At 40.1% G+C, this 24,205-nt stretch overlaps 1 protein-coding gene across 1 annotated transcript in view; it reads right to left on the reverse strand.

Moving 5' to 3' along the window:
• The window catches only part of LONP1 (lon peptidase 1, mitochondrial), a 32,146-nt gene that overhangs the window by 2,060 nt on the left and 5,881 nt on the right, over positions 1-24,205 (reverse strand). Inside the window, exons 2-16 of the mRNA XM_089675692.1 lie at positions 23,513-23,601; positions 19,004-19,123; positions 17,528-17,747; positions 16,241-16,302; positions 14,982-15,111; positions 14,747-14,830; positions 14,114-14,334; positions 13,170-13,308; positions 10,678-10,856; positions 8,548-8,635; positions 5,372-5,494; positions 5,008-5,124; positions 2,276-2,416; positions 1,983-2,148; positions 548-756 (exon numbers count right to left, since the gene is read on the reverse strand). Coding sequence (XP_089531818.1) covers positions 548-756; positions 1,983-2,148; positions 2,276-2,416; positions 5,008-5,124; positions 5,372-5,494; positions 8,548-8,635; positions 10,678-10,856; positions 13,170-13,308; positions 14,114-14,334; positions 14,747-14,830; positions 14,982-15,111; positions 16,241-16,302; positions 17,528-17,747; positions 19,004-19,123; positions 23,513-23,601 — 2,088 coding nt within the window. The remainder of the gene's footprint in view (positions 1-547; positions 757-1,982; positions 2,149-2,275; positions 2,417-5,007; positions 5,125-5,371; positions 5,495-8,547; positions 8,636-10,677; positions 10,857-13,169; positions 13,309-14,113; positions 14,335-14,746; positions 14,831-14,981; positions 15,112-16,240; positions 16,303-17,527; positions 17,748-19,003; positions 19,124-23,512; positions 23,602-24,205) is intronic.

Raw genomic sequence — 24,205 nt, forward strand, 5'->3', positions numbered from 1 at the left:
ACACCAAGTCTGTTCTCCCTAGTGTCAGAAAGTCCACTGCAGTCCCGCTATAAGTCGCTGGTCACCGCCATTACTAGTAAAAAGAACAAAAAATCCCAGTATATATACTGCCATTTGTAAATACTAGAACATTCACGTAAGCCAATAAATTTACACATATTGGGATTTTTTTTTTTTTTTTTTAGCAAAGACATGTAGCAGAATACATTTTGGCCTAAATTTATTATGAAATTTGTTTTACATTTCACTGGACATGTTCAATAGTAAAAAGTCAAAAATATTGTTTTTTCTCAAAATAGTGCAAAAAAAAAGCGCACAGGCGATCAAATACCACCGAAAGAAAGCTCAATTCGTGCGATAGAGAAAAGGGCCTCAATTTCATTTGGGTGCAGCGCTGCATGACCGCACAATTGTCAGTTAAAGTAACGCAGCGCTGTAACGCAAAAAAAATGGCCTGATCAGGAAGGGGGGTAAATCCTCAGGAGGGCAAGTGGTTAATAATGATCATTTAATAGCCAATACTGGCACTTTCAAAAGTGAATCTTACCTCTGGAACATGCAAGTGAATATGTGAGGTAACCAAAAAGTTATTATCTGGTTGTTTCCTCATCAGGAAGGCACGGGCAAATGTATATGCAATCTTGGCACTTTCCTTCATAACATCCCCAAGCTGTCCTGTTACTTCAAGGGAACCATCTTTATTTTCTTTGTCCAATGGACGTCGAAGAGAGGTCTCAATAAACAGGGTAGATCCACCTGAAATTAACAAATGCGATCTTAAAAATTGTATAAGCCAAGCCCACACCTGATTGACAGACATAACTGTTGAAATATATGGCTTTAGTTTATTACAGAGAATTTACCAACATTGGGCAAATTCAGACCAAGCATTTTTTTTTCAGGAAAAAAAGGCTTTGTATTTTGGATTTCTAGATGCAAAAAAAAATAAATAAAATAAAATAGTACCGGGTCTTAGGTTGCATGCAAATAGATGGCAGTTGCAGAGCATGCAGCAGGAAAGCTTTAATATCTGTAATGAGACCTTTATGATTCAAACATTTTCTTTTTCTCCCCAAATACACATTTTTTTCTGTAACTGATCAAGAGCTGTGACTGCTGTGACTGAAACACAGATAATCCAGTTTGATGAAACTGATTTAACACCAACTTTATTTTTACATGATACCATTCATGTAGCATAACTTAAAATAAAGATTAAAAATAAATTTTTTAAAAGGTCAAAGTGTACCTTTTTAAAAAATAAATAAATTCACTTTTTTTTGGTTGGAAAAATAATTCTTTTTCGCACAGGAGTTTGTGAAGCATTTCAAAGCATCCGTGGATCGTAAGTGCAATGCCAGGCTCCTGCTGACTCTCTTTCTTCAGCTCCCTGCTTGTACCGAGCTGCGGGCTTGCAGCTGGAGAGCAGGAATAAGTGACAATGGAATTGCAAAGGGGTAGGACGTCCGCTTGGCACCATGGTACACCCTAAATATGGTGTAAAAGATGTAGTTAACCTTTAGATGTTTTTTAAATTGTTTAAACCAGCTACCTTGTTTCCTCCTTCTTGGTAAACTACATATTACCAGACAGGTTCACTAAATAGTGGTTATCAATTTGGCTGTCATTAGCATAAAATAAACTTCCATTAATTTCAGATTCTTGTGTCATAAATAACACAAATGAACTGTGGAAACCATAGAGGTTTATAAGTGCAGGACAGAGGGCACAGTGAGCCAACTATGTTCCATTTGCTGGGTCTCAAGGACTTTTGGTTGGCACTAATACAGAGTACCCCAGCATCCATGTACATTATCTCAATCCCCAAGGATAGTGCCGTACAGAGGCAAAAAGGTTTGAGCAGGTAAAAAGTAATTGCTTATGAAAATCATATGTTTTCGCAGTTTCATCACCCGATGTTACAAACCTGTATGGAACCATTAACAATACAAGTAGTACTGCAATGGCCTTTTATTTCTCACCCATAGCAGTCCAAGCTAGGCCCATCACAACCCCAGGTGGGGTGACCTCATACATCCTGTCCACAGTGAAGATGGGCTTTCCAACAAAATCCTGAAGGTTGGACTCTGTTACATCCACAGACTGAGCCTCCCCATTCACAATCCTGTAGGCAGCCTTTCGAAGGACCTAAGTAAATAAAGAAAAGCCAATTACAAGATCACTCATCTCCACTGCTCCTCTTTCAAGCTAGCTCTACTCAAACATACAGTAGTTTATCATACTAAAAAAATTCCCAAGTTTAAATGTCACCCACCTTTTCTACTTGTTTCTGTAAATTCCGTACTCCACTCTCCCTGCAATACTGCCTGATTAAAACAGTGAGTGCGTCAGATGTGATCTGAGCTTTCCCTTCATCCAGCCCACACAAAGTTAGTGCCTGTGGCACGAGATACCTCTGAAAATAAAACATTTGGTCATAATGTGACTTGTTAATATACCCAGGAATTATGGAGTAACAAAGATAGACAGACAGATACAGTTCCTTGAAAAAGTATTCATACCCCTTGACATTTTCCACATTTTGTCATGTTATAACCATAAACATAAATGTATTTTATTGGGATTTTATGTGATAAACCAACACAATGTGGCACATAATTGTGAAGTGGAAGGAAAAGGATAAATGGTTTTCAATTTTTTTTTTACAAATATCTGAAAAGTATGGCGTGCATTTGTATTCAGCCCCCTTTACTTGGATACCCCTAGCTAAAATCTAGTGGAGCCAATTGCCTTCAGAAGTCACCTAATTAGTAAACAGAGTCCACCTGTGTGCGATTTAATCTCAGTATAAATACAGCTGTTCTGTGAAGCCCTCAGAGGTTTGTTAGAGAACATTAGTGAACAAACAGCATCATGAAGGCCAAGGAACACACCAGACAGGTCAGAAACAGTGGAGTTATGGAGAAGCAGGGTTAGGTTATAATAAAAAGAATACCAAGCTCTGAACATCTCATGGAGCACTGTTCAATCCATTATCCGAAAATGGAAAGAGTATGACAACTGCAAACTACCAAGACATGGCCATCCACCTAAACTGACAGGCCAGGCAAGGAGAGCATTAAATCAGAGAAGCAGCCAAGAGGTCCATGGTAACTCTGGAGGAGCTGAAGAGATCCACAGCTGAGGTGGGAGAATCTGTTCACAGGACAACGGTTAGTCGTGCACTCCACAAATCTGGCATTTATGGAAGAGTGGCAAGAAGAAAGCCGTTGTTGAAAGAAAGCCATAAGAAGTCCCGTTTGTAGTTTGTGAGAAGCCATGTGGGGGACACAGCAAACATGTGGAAGAAGGAGCTCTGGTCAGATGAGACCAAATTTAACTTTTTGGCCTAAAAGCAAAACGCTATGTGTGCCGGAAAACTAACACTGCACATCACCCTGAACACACCATCCCCACCGTGAAACATGGTGGTGGCAGCATCATGTTGTGGGCGTGCTTTTCTTCAGCAGGGACAGGGAAGCTGGTCAGAGTTGATGGGAAGATGGATGGAGCCAAATACAGGGCAATCTAAGAAGAAAGCCTGTTAGAATCTGCAAAAGACTTGAGACTGGGGCGGAGGTTCACCTTCCAGCAGGACAACAACCCTAAAAATACAGCCAAAGTTACAATAGAATGGTTCAGATCAAAGCATATTCATGTGTTAGAATGGTCCAGTCAAAATCCAGACCTAAATCCAATTGAGAATCTGTATCAAGACTAGAAAATTGCTGTTCACAGACACTCTCCATCCAATCTGAAAGAGCTTAAGTTATTTTACAAAGAAGGATGGGCAGAATTTTCACTCTGGATGTACAAAGCTGGTAGAGACACACCCAAAAAGACTTGCAGATGTAATTGCAAGGAAAGGTGGTTGTACAAAGCATTGACTCAGGGGGACTGAATACAAATGCATGCCACACTTTTCAGATCTTTATTTATAAAAAATTTTAAAAACAATTTATCATTTTCCATCTACTGCACAATTATGTGCCACTTTGTGTTGGTCTATCACATAAAACCCCAATAAAATACATTTACATTTTTGGTTATAACATGACAAAATGTGGAAAATGTCAAGGGGTATGAATACTTTTTCAAGGTACGATAGACAGACAGACAGACATGCCTCTGATGTTTGTCTGGGAACAGTCTTCTTTAGTGAGCTAGAGAAAACAAACTTTTTGTTTTCTCAGATCTTAATAAATGGTTTTGAGTCTTGCAGCTCAGAGGAAGCTTTGTAAAGCTTTCGGTTAAACAAAGCCTCCATTCATATTTTCACTTCCTACCTGCAGCCAAAACACTTTGTCTGAGCTGCGAAGAAATCTTTGTATATGTGAGCCGACTAATGCTTAGTGTTCTCTTTCTGCTGTGGGAACCTGCTGCTTGGTAAAAAGTTTTAGTGCAGGGGGAACACAAAAAAGGTAGGTGTGCTGTCTGTTTGAAAGAACCCATTAGGAGACACAGTGTTAGTCAGGAAATGAGTTGATCTGAGTATAGCTAGTTTTTTTTTTTTTTTGTTAATACCATGGACTTGCTGTAGCACTCTTGAATTGAAACTGTGAATCTGTTGTGTGTACAAAGCCGCACACACACACTGGTGAGAAGTATACCTTATGGTGCCGCTCCAAGCCATGGATGGAAGGAAAAGGATCACCCCACCGGCAAGTGAGAAGAGGAAAGCATGAGTCCGAGCAATTTCAGTGTCAGCCAATACAAATGAAGGGATGGACGGTGCTCAACCGACCCCAGGAGTCCAATGTTCAGGAATGGCCTCAGCCGCTGGTCTGGCCACGCCCACTGCTGCATTTCTCCCCGCCCACTGAGGGGTTGGTCATAGAGGTAGTCTCTGTGACCAAGCTCAGGTGGCTGGGATGAAACGCGTCAGAGGACGTGGCCAGAACGGCGGCTGAGGCCATTTCTCAACATTGGACTGTAATTGGTTGAGCGCCGTCCATTCCTTCACTTGCACACACAGTACATAAACTATAAACACAGGGAATACCTTACCTCTGCTATGGCCAACTTCTCCTGGGCTACATATCCAGATATATTGATCATCTCCATACGGTCTCTCAGAGGCTCTGGAATAGTTTCTGTAACATTGGCTGTGCAGATGAAAAGGACCTGGGAGATATTCACAAAGAACTCATTATTATGAGAACATAACTTACTGCTTCCAATTCAAGTATGACAAAAGGTCATCAACACTCTAAATATAGCGAAGAGATATAAAACAGATTGCAGCTGAAATAAGTTAACTTTTGGCAATTAAATGGGAAATTACATTTTGTAAATATTCTCAGAATCTTAATTTTACCTAGCACAGAACAAATGTAAACTATATATCTAAAACAAACTGTAGCCAAGTTACCTTAGACAAGTCAACGGGAACATCCAAGTAATGATCCAGAAAATTAGCATTCTGTTCTGGATCCAAAAGCTCAAGGAGAGCAGAGGATGGATCACCTTGGTACCCACGACCAAGTTTATCCACCTGCAGAAGAAATAAATCAGAACATTTTATGCCAAGTGGTAAAGTAAGACTTTCACAGGGGAAAAAAAAGAGATTAAAGTCTCACCAAATTCTCTCCCCTTAATCAAATAAAAAAAGAAAGAAAAGAAAAACAGTGTTCACAGGAATCAAAGAGCGGTTCACAGAAAGCACTCTCTACAATGTTACATATATAACCAGCCAAATATCATGCTTTCTTGGTCTTCTCCAAGAAAACAAACCTGAGATAAACAAGACTGCCTTCAGGAAAAAGACCTTTGTGTACAGACAACCTACAAACCCTTTCTACCATGAAGGAACTGACTAGAAAGCATACCTATTCTCAAAATAAAGGCGACAACAATGAATCCGACCACAGCTATATACATTTGGAGTTCTGTCATGGCTTTTGGCCGCTACACACTTAAGATTTTCCAGGAGTTCTATTATAGTGAACTTTAAATTTGTTCTGAACAATTTGGAGGCTTTATAACAAATCCAAATAGATATAAAAAACAAAACATGCACCTATTTAAACATGTATTTTACCTGAAACTTGCATAAGAGGCTCGATTTAAGCCTCGTGTAATGCTCTGTGTACCGCAGCACTCAGACTGGCAGAGGAAGGGTCAGCACTAGGATCCAGGCAGGTTCTGCTGCATGCACGTGTACTGACAGTGAACATGCTGGCGGGGGTAGGCAGCAAAACAGAGGATTAACCTCAGCAGTATATTGCTCCTTCTTCAATGTTTTAACAGAAAAGGTGCTCCTTCATTTTAACCACTAGCCTACAGGGCACTTATACCCCCTTCCTGCCCAGGCCAATTTCCAGCTTTCAGTGCTGTCACACTTTGAATGACAATTGCACGGTCATACAACACTGTACCCATATGAAATTTTTATCATTTTTTTGAGACAGACAGAGCTTTCTTTTGGTGGTATTTAATCACCTCTGGGATTTCTATTTTTTCTTAAACAAACCAAAAACCACTGAAAATTTTGAAAAAAAAAAAAGGGTTTTTTTTTAGTTTTTGTTATACAATTTTGTAAATAAGTGATTTTTCTCCTTCACTGATGTGCACTAATGAGGCTGCAGTGATGGGCACTGATAGGCTGCACTGATGGACACTGATAGGCACTGATGAGGAGGCACTGGTAGGTTGCACTGATGTGCATTGACAGGCATCACTGATGGGCACTGAAAGGCAGCACTGATATATGGCACTGATAGGCGGCACTGACTGGCACTGATGGGTGACATTGAAAGGCAGCTCAGATGGGCACTGATATGTGGCATTGATGTGCACTGGTATGCACTGATATGTGGCACTTATGGGCACTGGCACGTGGCACTGACTGCTGGCACTGATGGACACTGACAGGTGACACTTCTGGGGCCACACTGATCATCAGGGCACACTGATCATCAGTGCCCTGATGATCAGTGCACATGTCCCCTCCGCGGAAAGCCGATTACCGGCTCTCCTCTCCTCTCGAGCTGTCAGCGTGACAGCTTGAGAGGAGAGAAATGCCGATAACCGGCATTTCCGTGTTTACATGTGATCAGCTGTGATTGGACACAGCTGATCACATGACCGAGCCGACATCTTTGGCTCTTTCCGTGATCCGCGGTGTCCGAGGGACAGAGCGCACCGGCGATCACCGCGCTGCGCGCTCCCTGAACCGTGTATGCACGGTGAGAATGGAAGGACGTCATATGATGTCCTATCAGAACGAGATAACCACCTTGCGCCCGTCATTGTACTATAGGGCGGGCAGAAGGTGGTTAGACAGCAGGATGGAGCGGGGGGGGGGGGGTTTGCTCTCACCATCTGCCCAGTCTGAGCTGCTGCACTGAAGGTCAATTCAATTTTAAGATATTAGCCCACAGGTGTTAAACTGGCAGCTCTCCAGCTGTTGCCAAACTACAAGTCCCATGAGGCATTGCAAGACTGACGGTTACAAGCATGACTCCCAAAGGCAGAGCCATGATGGGACTTGTAGTTTTGCAACAGCTGGAGAGCCGCCAGTTTGACACCCCTGTATTAGCCCATTCCATAAAAACACTAGAACAGAAGCTTTACTGAGCAAGCTGCCTTTCAAGCTTTTGAAAACATTTTTTTCAAGGTTTCAGGCAACAGATTCTGCTGTGGTGGTACCCTTTGTTCTGAGAATTTTCAGGATTTCTAAAAAGAGGCAGTACAGAAGTTGTTGGTTGCCTTTGACTCTGTCTATGCAGCAGGTGAAGGAAGAAGGGTGGGGGGACAAGTAAAAGGAAGCGAGATCAAGATAGTATTTAACAGGGGAAGACAGGCATTAGTTGGATAACTTTCTGGAGTACTCGGTCACATATTAGATTGTCAGATCAATGATGTAGCACATGAGAAGATGGAAAGAGGAGAAACTATTTTATTATGTGTCCAACATTTAGGAAATGTGGCCAATAACCTCAGAGGTGTACTGTGTTCCTTAAAACAGGTATAAATAAACGTATTTGTGGGAGCTAGCTTTTTTCCATAATCTACATGTACAGCATACCTGCAGATTGTGGCACACAACTACCCCTCCTTCTGTGCTGTCCACCTTTGATGATGGGTCCAATATACGGTCACTGCTGCCATCTCCACTGCTGATTCTTCTGAGTCCCGCGTCGATCCTTTTCTAGCATTGGGTAGATATGGATGATGGAACCCCTGGACATGCACGCTGGAGTTATATTGTCTCCAGCATCTAGCCCTTTTCTTAGCAAGCCGAAAATAGATCCGAGCTGTACACTGCATGGGAACAAGGTTTTGGCAAAAGAGACTTCATGTCTGTCCACCTAAATACCGATTTCTCCTGGTGACTGTATTACATGTTTAATGTCTCTTTCACAAACAGCAAGAGAAAAGTCCAGTATATAAAAAAATCATTTGATTTGGAGATTCACAAATGCGTACCAACAAAGTTTACACCACCATTACTAATCAGGCATATGGCAGAAATGATTACTTGAACTATAACTGATCAGGAATGTATGCTTGTGTTTTTAATTACATTCATTTTCTGAAGCTTACCTCATCAATAAGAATAAGGGGATTTTCAGTCTTTGTCTTTTTTAGGCACTGTATGATTTTCCCTGGCATGGCCCCAACATAAGTTCTCCTGTGAGAGTGCATAAAAGTATGTAATTTATTTAGCTTATAAGACGTTGTACAAAAAATGGCAAGTTTCCCCAGTTACAGGTTCTTTGATTTTACTGTTGTGGGTTTAGTAACACTTTAAGTTATAATAAGCATACAGTCTGTACATGCAGTAAAGCATGTCTGTTATACTCGCTGTGGAACCTAAGGGGTTAATCCTCCACATTGTGTAAAAAAGGCTGTTTGATCCTGTCTTCTCTGATCCTGCCCCCCTTCTACGGTCCCCAATCCATCTGCTGATATTACAGAGCTCTTGGAGTCACTCTGCACATGCTCAGTTTAGTGTTTATGGCTTATTTTTTCTTTGGGAGAGTGCATGTGATCAGCACAGGGCCAATTAGCACTGCCAACACAGCGGGTCGGAAGTCATGCAGCCTCACTGGCCAGTCAGAGCAAAATGAAAACTCTTTCACCAGTGCTCAGCTTGGCACTGATAGAAGTCACAAGACTGCTCTAACTGCTGTTGAGAAAAGGTATTTAGCAGTTTATATTTACTAAAATAATTGCATTTCCATGTTCTGTGTACTGCGGGATACCAGAATGCAAAGTCATGAGTTTAGTAACACTGTAAAGCAGAATGTTACGCATAACAGCTTAATAAAAAACAATGTTCTTTAGCAAGGAACATACATTCTACATTAATAATTATGCAAACAAAATTAGTGTGTGCTGTAAATTGCCTCCAGCATTGTTCCTGTTTCTTCTTGCCAGAGGCTGCCATTTTACTGAAGCCCAGAGTCCATGAGCAGCAGTAAATCATTAGGTTGTCAGCAGACAGGCCTCTAGTGGCTCTGATTTTAGGCACAGTGCCAAAAAACAGAGAGCTACTGAGCATATGTAAAGCAGGGTTAGATAGTGTATTACTGTTTTTTAAACAGTATAGGCACTTATTTTTAATGTTCTACATATCTATACCTGCAAAAGAGCCAGCAAGAAGTGATCTAGCAGGACTTAATTTTCTGACTGAAGTTCAAAAGTCCCAAAAATCATGCACAGACCAGCCTCCAATAGGCTAAACACATTTCTAAAACCTACCCAGCTGGCCGATACATTTTGTAACAACATTTGGACTTGTTAAAGTAGTGCAAATAGGTAAAAAAAATGTGCCAAGTGAGGAACCAGAGCTGCCAACCAATCAGATTTCAGCTTCTGAGAGTCAGATTAGTGTAAGATGACTGGATAGAATGGGCTAATGTATTTAGCATAATGCTTTGTGCCCTAATAATATTTTAATACCAAATTATGAGAGAATATATATATATATATATATATATATATATATAAAAAAACATTACATCTTAATTGGCATAAATAAATTGCAGCTCTTGAGCATTAAAGCATTAAGTAACCTAACACCTAGTTTGGCTATCAGAATCAGCATGTCACATGAATACAGATCATAGAGAGTCTACTAATATCAGCCAGGCAGGCCATGATAAAAGGGTTTGTATTTCTGTCCATCCAGACTTGAGCTTTAACACAGGCTTGCTAGACAGCAAAACCACAATGGTCACCTGACTTTTGTCAACTGCAGTCAAATAACTTAGCAAGGTCACTTCCTAGGACTGGAATATAAATGTGAAGCAGCACATAGATGAGCTCACTTCTTTGCCCTCTTCTTCTAGTAATATTCATCATGTCAGCTCAAGTTGCATCCAGCACACACTGCTGCTCCTTGTTCTATTTCTACTGTACGGAGTACAAGAAGCTAACACAAATTCAGGTACTCACACGAACTGGATTTAAAAATGGATGTCATGATTTTTTAATAATTATATAATTGGATGATTTTGTGTTTATTTTATATCTACCTGGAGTGCAGTATTAGGAGAAGCAGTTTGTAGTACATTATGCAATGTATGAAATATATCATGTTCTTTTGCAGGAATAGAAAAAAAACACTAGCTGCCTAAAAGAGTTCTTTTACATTGTAGTACATAAATACTTTTCATAGGATACAGTCTTATTCACTTAAATTCCTTGAGACATACAAGTATCTCTTACCTATGACCCTTAATCTCAGCTACGTCAGTCATTCCTCCAACACTAAAGCGGAAGTATTCCCTGTTCAAGGCACGTGCAATGGAACGGGCAATGCTAGTTTTACCCACTCCAGGTGGCCCGTAAAAGCAAAGAATCTTCCCCTGGGTACTTCCACGTAACTGACTTACAGCTATAAACTCCTGTAAAAATATAAAAACATAGGACGGTGATCACATTGTAGCTTCTTGTTAAAATTAATCATTGTGCTCCATCTAGCCATCTTGCCCTGGACTTAAAGCAGACATAAAAGTAACAGTATGATTAATAACAAAGTGCCTAATCATTAGTAGTGCTGTGAAACAATATTAACAAATAAAATAACACCATTAAATAAAATAAACAAATGAATATCAAAGCGATCAAATGTTCTTGAACACAAGTTGTTGCAAAAAAAAGTGAATAATCCAAAAAAACAGTGTGAATGTGATCAGTTCAAAGGATTAATTTTCTTAAAAAAATAAAATGTGATATGTCCACTCTTTATCCTCTTCCACCAAAATGTATCACCAGCGTGTCCAACATCCCTAACCACTTGCTCTCCGGAAGATTTATCCCCCTTCATGACCAGGCTACTTTTTGCCATTTAGAGCTGCACTACTTTAACCTGCCTGGCGGTATTCCCGAGTGTAGCTCGGGGTAAAGTTTCAGTACCACAAGCAGTAACCCCGAGCTACACTCGGGCTTACCATGCGGCGCTGCTCCGGGATCACTTAGCTTGTCCTGCGCTCCCACAATGTCCCTGGCAATGTAATCCGGTGGATGCAGGCATCTGTCATCTAGGTTCCGTCCCCTGCGAGCGTCGGGACGTACGGAGGACGGAACGGCGGGAAATTTGAAAAATGACAAAAAGTGACATTCGCTAAAATCACATAGTAAAACATTACTGTATCAAACCATTTCACATACATTTTGTCCCTAGTGCTTTGTCCTGTGCCCTGCCTGCATTTTTACTGTTCTTTCTGCCTGGAAACGTCCATGGCGTCCAAAAAGCGTCCCTTTAGGTCAAAAGCGGTTTTAGACCAGCTAGAGAACAGCGATAGTAAATTGTATCCACTTGCAGAATTGAGTGATAATGATTCGTGGGGAAATTCGTCATCAGACACTGAAAATAATTTTGCGGCTTTGCTCAGTGATGTGCGAACTTGGCGCTATATTTCACATTTCAATGTTTTTGGTTTGAGATTATTTAATTACATTTATTATATTACTTATTAAATTATAATTTATGATTTCGTGTTTCAAGTTTTATCCTACCCGGGATGTTTACTAGACTCTTGTTCGGACAGATTTCAGTGAGTTATTCCTAAAAATTACAGGCCTACAATAAAAAAAAAATACATATTTCCATGCAAAAAATTGTACCGCTTTGAGCACAGAAATATGGACATAATCAGACCGCTAGGGAGTTTAACTGACAATTGTGCGGTCATGCAACACTGTATACAAATGAAATGTATATCTTTTTTCACACAAATAGAGAGCTTTCTTTTGGTGGTAATTGATCTTCACTAGGTTTTTAATTTTTTGTGCTATAAATGAAAAAAAACCGAAATTTAAAAAATAAGTATTTTACACTTTTTGCTATAAAACATTTCCAATAAAAAAAAATATAAAAAATAAAATTTCTTCATACATTTAGGCCAAAATGTATTCTGCTACAAGTCTTTGGTAAAAAAAAATCCCAGTAAGTGTATAGTAATTGGTTTGCAGGAAAGTTAGTGTCTACAATTTGCGGTATATATACTGGAATTTTTTATTTCTAGTAATGGCGGTGATGAGTGACTTATAGCGAGCATTCTGACACTAACTGACACTGGGTGGGGGCTAACTGCCACTGAGACAGTGATCAGTGCTAATAAAAAGCACTGACGTTGTACTAATGACAAGAGAGAGATCTGTGTTGTTTGTTGTTGCTGGCTGGGACCTGGTGATTGACACCTATGGGAGCCAATGACAGCACAGGTAGTACAGCGAGTGCACCCCTACCCGGAAATGCAAAATCACGTATATATACACGTGATGTTGTGCAGAACGGCTGCCCTGTAGCATAACAACTGCTATAGGGTGACTGGGAAGTGGTTAAGATGGCATAGGCAGTGACAGGTACTCTTTAATGGGAGATTAGGACTCTATAAGACCCCTGATCTCTCCCCTCTGCCCTCAAAAGCATATAATCACACCACTGCCTAGCTAGTAACAGCTAGCAAACAACCAAAACGTGACAAAATCTTTTTCACTTCCAGAATCATTCATCATTCAGCTTGACAGTACAGCAGTCCTGGAGACCCTGATGGGCCTGACAGAGCCTGGGAAGGCGACAGAAAGGGGAGAGGGTTGTACAGCTACATGGATCCCTTAAAGCCCATTGCCGGCTGAAAATGTTGATACCGGGATCATGGCTGCATGTCCTAAGGGCTGGGTGTTAAATATCAGTCTATATCCCTTATACTCACAAGGATTCTCTTTTTGACATCTTCCATTCCATAGTGATCTTCCTCCAAAACGTCCTCTGCTCTCCGCAAATCCAAGTTCTCTTGACTGTACTTTCCCCAAGGAATGGAAGTTAGCCAGTCAAGGTAGTTTCTTGTTACACTGAATTTGTGAATGAAAACAAAATTAGATTAAGGTCATCAAAGCAATGTAAACACAGATAATTGCTAAAGCTTACAGAGCAGAAAAATTAAGCCAAAATATTTATAAAAATAAGTAAAGCAGGAACAAAAATCAGTCTCTAGACATTACTAAATTATGCTGAAGAGCATAACACTCTAATTCGTAGAAAGAAAAATAAGACATTGCTCAGAACAATAGATTGGGTTTCTGCTTTTATATTTTTGTGCACTGAAAAAAATTACAGCTAAAGACTCATGGGCAACACCACGTGTATCTCGGCACACGCTCTGAAAAACCAACAACTTTGAGTGTGTAGAGTACATGCCCTTCTCCTCCCTTGCCCCATTTACTGGCCAAATGCCAATGATAGGACAGTGACAGTAAGAGTTACAATGCAGTGTTAATGCAACATTGTTATTAGTCTGGCTCAATCATAGCAGGTGAAAAAGTGATCTTTGATGTCAGTGAAATATTAATTATATAGCTGTTTGAGCAAAAAAGTACAAATGTAAATGCAGAGCACTCCATGAGCTAGCCCAGCTCTGGAGGTGAATTTTTTTAAATTATTATTTAGATATACTAGATTTGACTTGATTTCTTGTTATTTTCGTATAACTATAGGGGTCTAAATACAGTTAAGTGTCCTGATTTGGTTCCCACCCATGATCCTATGAAGCAACAGACCTCTTGTAAAAAGGGGGGTAACAAAATTGGAGTGATATTTTTATTTTAGAGTCATTTACTTTAGTCTACCCTGAAGTAGAAGACAGTATCGGTTTCTCACTTGAATTCAGAGGAATGGTTGTCAAGTAGTCCCAGTTTGCCAAGCTCTTCATCAATGACCTCCATGACATGTTTAGGAACTGTAAGGATTTTTAAACGCTCTCTAAACTTCTCCTCAATAGCATCTTTGTCTTCTTTTTCCAAGCCCAGCTCTTTCTTGATAATCTTTAGCTGTTCTTGTAGGAGATACTTTCTATGCGTTTGTTTGATCTTCTCTTCAACCTACAAGACATCAGAAACAGTGAGCTTGTCACACAACTGCACTAAAATTTCTCCTAAACCAAGAAGAATCAGCACAAGGGACACATTATAGTACATGCAAGGTATGTCCTACGTTGTAATTTTCATATTTGCAATTTAGGCCAATACAAGTGAGTTCTTCATGTCTCTGTCTCCATAAATACAAAAGCCCTCCCCAAAAAAAGCTGAAGAATGGATAATCTATGCCACATATGACCTTTGAAGTAAGATTTTACTTTTAGATATAAATATCTGAGGAAAAACTATTTTGTCTTGCTGAGCACGAAATTACCAAAGCCTCAGGATTGTTAGAAACTGTTAAGTGCTAGGATAGGAAAGGTATGGGAGAAACAAAACCAAAAACTTTCTTTTATTTTATTAATTTTTTAATCACCTCTCGGCCCAGACGCTGTTGTAGCTTGCTTAGTTCAAATTCTTTCTTTAACAATGAAAGAGATTTGTACAGGCGTTTTGGGATCTGTAGAATAAAAAAAACATTATGGATTACTTATATGATAAAAAATACCCAAACAAACAAGTGTCATGCAAGGGCGAAAACAACATCACTTAATTTCATTTTTCAGTGATCACTGCATGCATACAATCAACGTTTCATCATCTCTACTTACATTTGTCTCTTCTAATACATCCTGCAGTTCCTGGGAATCGGCCCCAGTCAGTGCTGCACCCATGTCACTTAAGTAAATAGGATTGTCCACCACTCTCTGTCCAGCTTGCATCATCTGCATTACAGATTCCCTTTCATAGATAACAGGGAAGAAAACAGCTCATTATAAGAATGCATATCATTAACACATCCTTTACTTTAAAAGTACAGCACATACAATGCTCTAAGCTGCTCTCCATGTATGTTGCTTAGCTGTAGCAGGATTGTGCTCCAAACATGCACCTGAACTGTGATTGAAAGGTAAGATCACACGGACTTCAGAAATTCTCTCACAATGGTCAAGTCAGTTTCACAAGAGTAAAGCAAAATAACAAACTGAACATCAAAATCCACCACTGGTCAGACAGAAGCTTGATCTATTGAATTCGCAAGAATCACTTATTAAACAAAAAAATAATATACTGTTCTTTTCCACATTTTATGCCATTTTTTTGTAAACTATCTGTCCACAAAAGGCTGAAATTTATTTCTTAACATTAAATAGCTCTCTATTAAACATCTACATGCACCATGTATGCAATAATCCAAAAAAAGATCATCAGTATCGAGAGTCTGTAGACACTTTACAGAAAAAAAGATCACTATTTTTTTTTTTTACATTTTTTTAGTTCCCGACATGACAAAGTACACACAGCACTTTGTTCCTTCTTCCTAGGTGGCCTGAAGCACGCTGCAATGTTAGAAAGGGCACCCCCCTTGGCCTTCCAACACTGCAGCTAGCAATGAGATGGCTGCTTTGTAACGTCTGTCTTCAGCTTCTAGCACTAGCACATGGAATGTAGAGGGAGGCGATTTGTGTCAGTGCTTGCCTTGGGAAAGTGTGCTAGAAGCCAGACACAGGCTGCAAGTAATTAACTAAATAATGTTTAAAAAAAAAAAAAAGAATAAAGTGTTAATTCTTTTTTCATTTGGAACTCCAGCCAAAACATCTTTCTATTTTTGGATAATAAATGGTTACTGCCTTTGAATGGGTACTGCCTTTGTCAGGTTTTCACGCTGCCTGAATCCCACCTACCCCATTTGTCCCTGTGAACACTGGGACAGAAAGTGAGGGAAAAAAAAAAAGAAAATCAGAAATAAAATTGGGATACTCATAGTGATAACTGGCAAATGTGGGATTTTCCCCCAACTTTCTGTTGCCTCTGAAAGTTTTGTCTTAATAAAGTAACAGTTAAGCACAACATATTGTCTTAGTCATACCTGTATAGTGGATTCAAAGCAATAATATCACGGATAGTTTTCACTATTTCAGCAGTGAGAGCCTAAGAAAGACAAAAGGGCATTAGATACATAAAATATTTTTTTTTTACATATAAATAAAAGGTTACTTCATCTTAAAAAAAAAAAACAAAAAAAACACAACCTCCAACTCTCTATATACATAAATATAGTCTATTAAATACGAATTCTCATTTAGAAATCCATATATTCACTGTCTGGTCTGTGCGGGATTGTATAGCGTTTACCAATGCCTGCATTTTTCCAGCTTTAAAAAACACGTGCACACCTAGGGTACAGCTCTGGCCATACTGAATAATGGCCAATTAGCCCAGTCCCTATCTTCCCCTTACTGCATGTTCCAAACAAATGCCACTATTCTCTATGGCTGGAACCTTATGCCAGATTCTCTAGGCCGATAAGAGCATTACAGGTGGTGAACATTGTGCTTGTCCTGTGTAGTAAATAGGTCCATTTGTAAAGAAAAGAGGCATTCTATTGTGTGGACTGAGGAAAATTAAGATTTGTTTAGAATAAAGTGCATTTATTCCTTAACCTTGGGTTTGAAGTGGCTGTCACCTTATATTTTCTCTGGTATGCCTACATTTTCTTGACTTCTTGGCTATGCTTCCCTAACTGCATTCCAATGTGAAATGAGAATACCCTTACTGGCTACTGAAACGGTCTCATTCGACAGTAAAAAGAACTGAATCCTCAAAGCAAGGTGCCAGTTACAAAGCTAAACAAAATAAGAGAGGGCCACTGTGGTTTGTGGCAGATGGTTGTGGAGATGAAACAGATTTCATAGCGCAATGTGAATGTTTTTCACATTACAGATCTAAATTGCTAATGTACAAAACTCAATGTTTGATGTCAGCAGCCATCTTGGGATCACAATATGTGCATTAACTGCTTCCTGACCGCCCTATAGGAGAAATACTGCTACAGGGCGGCATATGCGTGATTTTGCATTTCCGGATAGGGGGCACACACACCATTCGCGGCTGCGAAAATAGCGAAAAAAATACAAAAAAAACGCACAGGCGATCAAATACCACTGGAAGAAAGCTCAATTTGTGGAAAAAAAGTACTTAAATTTAATTTGGATACAGCGTTGCATGACAGCGCAACTGTCAGTTAAAGTAATGCAGCACCGTAACGCAAAAAAAATGGCCTGGTCAGGAAGGGGGGGGGGGGGGGGGTAATTCCTCAGGAGGGCAAGTGGTAAAAAAAAAAAAAAAAACACAATGTAAATGATCATGCTCTTACTTTCACTTCTTCAGTTATCTGGAATTCTTCATGTGTCACATTATCAACTTCGACCATAAGGACTCCTGGCGGGGAGTTTGGATCCACAACTACTTGCTCTCTCTTGGCAACCTCATTGGTGTTCCTGATTGCTGGACTTCTTCGTCTCTTTTTCCCGTCTGCTTTCTCCTCAGGATTTGGATCGTCAGCTTCAATATCTAGCTGCTTATTGATGCGGATCCTGCATATTAGAATTCATGATTCAAGGCTTTTCTATTCTCATTTGAATTTTTATATATTTTCAAAGTACAATCTGAAGATTTTTTTTATATTCCAAATATAGTTAAGTCTCCAGTCTCAGCTGGTTAAAAGTCTGTAAAATGATGAAAAGTGAAAATTCCTTTAACTGAATCAAATCTCTTTCATTAGCCTCCACAGAAGCAGATTCATGGACATTATTATGTATAAACATTTACAGTAAAGCTATGTGGTCTTGCTTGCAACATGTAACTCAAAAATAGCTGATTGTATTAGGGACTATGTCGATGGGCTTTCAGATTGTGTCAATGGCTTCAGTTTGACATCCATTTGAGATGCACCTGAGTTCATTCAGAAGTAAAAAGGTGCATTTGACCTTCTCCAAGAGGGCTTTGATTTATCAAGGCTGGAGAGTGTAAAATCTGGTGCAGTTGTGCATGGTAGCCAATCGGCTTCTAACTTCAGCTTGTTCAATTACGCTTTTAAAAAAAAAAAAAAACCTTGAAGCCAATTGGTTCCTATGCAGAGCTCTACCAGATTTTGCATTCTCCTGTTTTAGTAAATCAATTCCATACTGTTGTTTGGGGATGCAAAACCTTCTTGATGTGTACAAAAGCCCATTGACACAGGCCCTAATAGGCTGAAAGACTGCTTGCTTTCTGACAGATTTCAAATATGCCAAATCCAAAACTGAAATACATAGGCCTTACCTATAAGGATTTGGCTAGGGCTCAGGAAGAATGAATAGTCAGAATACATGTCTAGATGCCAGAGTAGAAAAATTACTCATATTCTTTTAGCTATATAAGGTGTTATTGCATTTAATTATTACACAGTTGAACATTTACCAATCATTTTTAAATCAGGTTGCTTTTCATTTAGCAAAGTATAACTTTTTCTGTGTATACATCACCCCTTGAATCTGGCATCATGGTCAATCAAATGAGACAGATTTGCACTCAGGTATACATGAAAAAAAGTTGGACATTAGGACAGGGAAATTAGGGTTTGCTGTTGGCAGTATCTATATGAATGCAAAGAATGCCTCAGACCACCAGACTCTGCCAGCAATTGCTGCTTTTGTATCAACCATAATACAAAATAAATAAATAAATAAAAGAATAAATGCTTCATATAAACATTTTATAATGGTTCAATATGTGGTTTTTCTAGTAAGATCAATTTCTCTGCGGATCCTGTAATTATAGTGAGCACCAATACTTGCATCAAAACACATACCTCCTATGACCCATAACGATCATTCGCAGCTTGTCTTCCATGTCCTGCATCTCATGGATCTGAACAAATGTACCAGTGTGGAAAATTTCATCCAGGCTTCCAACCAAATCTGACTCATTACTATTGTTCACCAGAAAGAAAAGAAAAAGTTTTACTGACAAATGAAAAAAACACCGACACAAAATACAATATATATATATATATATATATATATATATATACACATACATACATACATACACACACACACATATATATATATATTTTATCACTGTGTTGCCTTGAGAGATGGACCATACAGTCCCTGGAATGTTGTGTTTTTTTTTACCTTTTGCAATGCTGTCTTCACAAACAATACATCTATTTGGTGTGCTGGTGAGTTTACATATTAACAAATTAAGGCTGGCACCAGGGTTGTCAACTCCACACACAAGCATTTACAATCAGCCTAAACAATCATGAATGTTCATGGAAAGATGTTTCACAACTGTTGCAAATGATGCCCCCATGTACACAGATAATTAAGACATTGGCACAAAATGAGAAGACCAATTTCTCATGTACAGTCAGGTCCATAAATATTGGGACATCGACACAACTCTAACATTTCTGGCTCTATACACCACCACAATGGATTTGAAATGAAACTAACAAGATGTGCTTTAACTGCAGACTGTCAGCATTAATTTGAGGGTATTTACATCCAAATCAGGTGAACGGTGTAGGAATTACAACAGTTTGCATATGTGCCTCTCACTTAAGGGACCAAAGTAATGGGACAATTGATTTCTCAGCTGTTCCATGGCCAGGTGTGTGTCAAGGTCCTACCTTTCTTCAGAGCTTGTGCATCTCCATGAGCTGGCATCAATCTTGGTTTTCTGCAAAGCATGGTGGGAACCTTTATGCCTTCAGGCTTCTGCGGCTCCTCCTCAGAAGGGTGTGGTTGAGCACATTTAAACCTGCTGTCTGCAAGTGTGCTCTGCACTTGTGTCCTGTATGTTGCCCTGTTGCAAGCTCTTGTGTTGTTCCCATTGCTCTCCTGGTAACCGACTCGGCTTGGACAAGACTACTCTCTGCGTTAACCCTTTATCTGACCTCCCGTTGCTGAACCCGGCCCGTGACCTGAGTATTCTTTGCCTACCGTCTAGTACTGTCTGCTCCGTTGTTATTGACCCGGCTTGTCTGACTACTCTACTCGCGTTCCCATCTAGCTCCCACCAGCTGTACGCCATTGGCGGCAGTCGTTATCGCAGCTGGGGTCACTCGGGGGCCGCGACCTGGTCTCAGGCTTCGTCAAGTCCATCCCCACCATCAGGGGCCCTGGTGAAGGGTAGCCCGGGGCTTAGACTCCGCGCCCTGAGGGACTCTGGTCTGTCGGTAGTGGCTGTTGTCAGTCGCAGCGTGACCGTACCATAGGCCTGCCTGCCCATTCCAGCGTTCCTGCCCTGACAGTGTGTGTTATTCCCTCATTATCCCAATTACAATGAGCAGATAAAAGGTCCAGAGTTGATTTCAAGTGTGCTATTTGCATTTGGAATCTGTTGCTGTCAACTCTCAAGATGAGATCCAAAGAGCTGGAACAACATCCTATGGACAGATGAGACCAAGATCAACTTGTACCAGAGTGATGAAAAGAGAAGAGTATGGAGAAGGAAAGGAACTGCTCATGATCCTAAGCATACCACCTCATCAGTGAAGCATGGTGGTGGTAGTGTCATGGCGTGGGCATGTATGGCTGCCAATGGAACTGGTTCTCTTGTATTTATTGATGATGTGATTGCTGACAAAAGCAGCAGGATGAATTCTGAAGTGTTTCAGGCAATATTATCTGCTCATATTCAGCCAAATGCTTCAGAACTCATTGGACGCCGCTTCACAGTGCAGATGGACAATGACCCAAAGCATACTGCAAAAGCAACCAAAGAGTTTTTTAAGGGAAAGAAGTGGAATGTTATGCAATGGCCAAGTCAATCACCTGACCTGAATCCGATTGAGCATGCATTTCACTTGCTGAAGACAAAACTGAAGGGAAAATGCCCCAAGAACAAGCAGGAACTGAAGACAGTTACAGTAGAGGCCTGGCAGAGCATCACCAGGGATGAAACCCAGCGTCTGGTGATGTCTATGCGTTCCAGACTTCAGGCTGTAATTTACTGCAAAGGATTTGCAACCAAGTATTAAAAAGTGAAAGTTTGATTTAAGATTATTATTCTGTCCCATTACTTTTGGTCCCTTAACAAGTGGGAGGCACATTTGCAAACTGTTGTAATTCCTACACCGTTCACCTGATTTGGATGTAAATACCCTCAAATTAAAGCTGACAGTCTGCAGTTAAAGCACATCTTGTTCGTTTCATTTCAAATCCATTGTGCTGGTGTATAGAGCCAAAAATGCTAGAATAGTGTCGATGTCCCAATAGTTATGGACCTGACTGTATATGTAAAAAATAGGGCCAGTGAAGAAATAAAAACTGCCACTGGCTGGAGAATGATGTAAAAAATTTTCTGTATATTGGTAGCTCTCATCCAAAAGGTTACATGAGCTAAATCTATGAAACACCATAGACCAAATCCTTAGAATCTTTTTCAAAAATGCATGTCAGAAACAAAGACTAAATGCTTAATTCCCCAAAGCTTTAATATGATGGGCACCCCTAGTCAAGGGAGGCAAGAATTGAACTAGGCCAAGCTTGGTCATTATCAAATGAAAGTGGTTTAAAAAGGGGGGGGACATGGCTTGGACAGCAATGTAAGAAGCAAAGGCAGCAGCTCTCTGCTACCATCCTGATTTTTCTCATCCTGGGACTGCCTTCATCCTACAGAGATCTCCAGCTAGAAGCATGTATTCCTCTGTTCCATCTAAACCCTTTTTCTTGCACTTCTACCCGCCCAGCCATGACTGAAAAGAATAAAGAAAAAGGCAGTGGTGGCAAAGCAGTCCATTCCAAGATTGTGCCAGAGCACAGAGAGCCATGAAGGAGAGTCTCAGGGACACAATGGCATGCGATTTAAACCCGTGTATGGACAAATATAGCACTGCTCGGAGTGTGCCAACTAATAAAACTTCAGAAATTCTGAAGGAACCCTGTGCACACTGCTATATACCATTTCCAGCAAACTTTGCAATAAAAAAAGGAGGGATTTTCAGTTCACACATATTTCAATACATATACAAGTCTGTATGCAGTTGGCCAGAGTAAATATGTATTGCAATATGTGTGAACTAAAAATTTTCTGGAAAGGGTATATAGCAAGGTGCAGAGGGTTCCTTCAGAATTTCTAGTGTTAATATGTGGTTACACCCCTTTGGCACCTGATGGATAAATGCATGTACAAGTTATTGGGATTTGAGTACAGGTATATCTTGTTTGTTTACCTACTGATACTCCCATACCCTTTGCCACGTTCCTCCAGCAAACTGGCCTTACCAATGTCTGGAGGTTACAACATACTACTGAACACTGCTACTGAATATCCAGAATTACCTTGGCACTGGGAAAGGCACCACCCTGCCTTATTTACTCTGCCGGAGGCCTGTCAGACCACACCCCTTGCTCCTCTCTTTGGAGGTAAATAACAGTCCATATCAAAGGCAGATTCTACAAGATCAATACTTACTGGTTAACGTGGTCATAAAGGCTCAAATTTTTTTGTGCATTCTATGCATGAAGGTAAAAAAAAAACCAAAACATTCTGTGGCAGCCCCCAATACTAACCTGAGCCTCATCGCAATCCAGCGATGTGCATGAGAGCCTCCTCTCTCCAGGGAATCTCCCTCCTCATTGGCTGAGACAGCAGTGGGAGCCATTGGCATTTTTTGAGGAGGTGGAAAACAGGGACACCTCCTGGCCATTATAGCTAAATCCCGACGACCTCTGACTTTTATTAGTGCAAATAACGATGCCACTATAACATCTCCCACAGACACAGCCTCGGTGTTTAGCTTCTTCTAGCACGATTTATACAGCAATAAAGTATCCCACAAGGAAAATGCCTTGTTACTATTCCTAGACTCTTATAAATTTGCCCACTCTGTTCCCCGACAGCACACTCTAAACTGGACTCTATCACTCTAGAAGAGCTACAAAAAGCTCTGTCTGGATTACCTAACAAGGATCCCAGCGCCGATGGGCTATTGGGAGAAATATATAAAACATACAGCAATATCCTGCTTCCCGAACTGTTAGCCATGTCTAATGAAGCTTATGACCTTGGAACACTCCAACCTATGAATGAAGGGAGTATAGTTGTTCTCTTGAAGCCTGACAAAAAAATCCTCTTAAACCTGAATCACATTGACTGATTTCCCTTCTAACATCCAATATCAAGCTTCTTGCAAAAGTGTTGCTAACCGCTGATCTAAACTCATTGGCGCTATAATCCATCCTGACCAGGCAGGCTTCACACCGACTAGATCATATGAATAGTAAATGTGATGAATGTAATGGCTGCCCCCTGAATTCTATTAAAAATTGCCCACCCCAGTTCTACAAAGCTATTTCATACTTACTTGTCATCTCTCTTGAGAAAAACTCCAGCATACGGTTGGGCAAGCCTTACTTTACGCCTTAGAAGAGCCATAAGATTTGGGTTTCTGACCTTCAGTTGAGAATAAAAATACAATTTAGTATATAAATAAATAAATAAAATATAATAAAAATATTAATTTATACTAGTATAGCTCAGTTATTCTATATACAGAAATGTCAAACAGTCTTACTATATACAATGCATTCAGTCTGAAACTGAACCTGTGTTTGTGCCCATACAAAGGCCTGGAAGCTGGAAATGACATTTTTACATTTCCTTTTCTGGAGGGTGGTGGGGGTGGGGCTAGACCTTTTAGTCCATCTTACAAAAACTTGCCTGTGATTTATTGTGTTGGCCCATGAGCCCTACCCCATAAAACCCATGGTTTACGTACACTGCTTTGGTAGCCTGCATTAGTTTGGAATGAGTGGCTGTATTTTTCCTTTAATCCATCAGCTCTATTATGTACAGTAGACTATTACTTTATTGCAGATCTGCAAGGGACATTTCAACAGACTGTGGTTAAAATTCCAAGGCCATCACACCAAGGCTGTGCACGTCAAAAATGATGCATACAAGGTCAGTTAACTGAAAAGCATTTGTAAATGAAAATAAAACATGAAGTTTGCTGGAGGTTCAGAAATTTTTTTTCTGTTAAAATCGATTGGTCTGT

This window comes from Staurois parvus, unplaced genomic scaffold, assembly GCF_062004578.1.
Source record: "Staurois parvus isolate SC_StPar_1 unplaced genomic scaffold, SC_StPar_1.0 ptg000013l, whole genome shotgun sequence".
Taxonomy (NCBI): Eukaryota; Metazoa; Chordata; class Amphibia; order Anura; family Ranidae; genus Staurois; species Staurois parvus.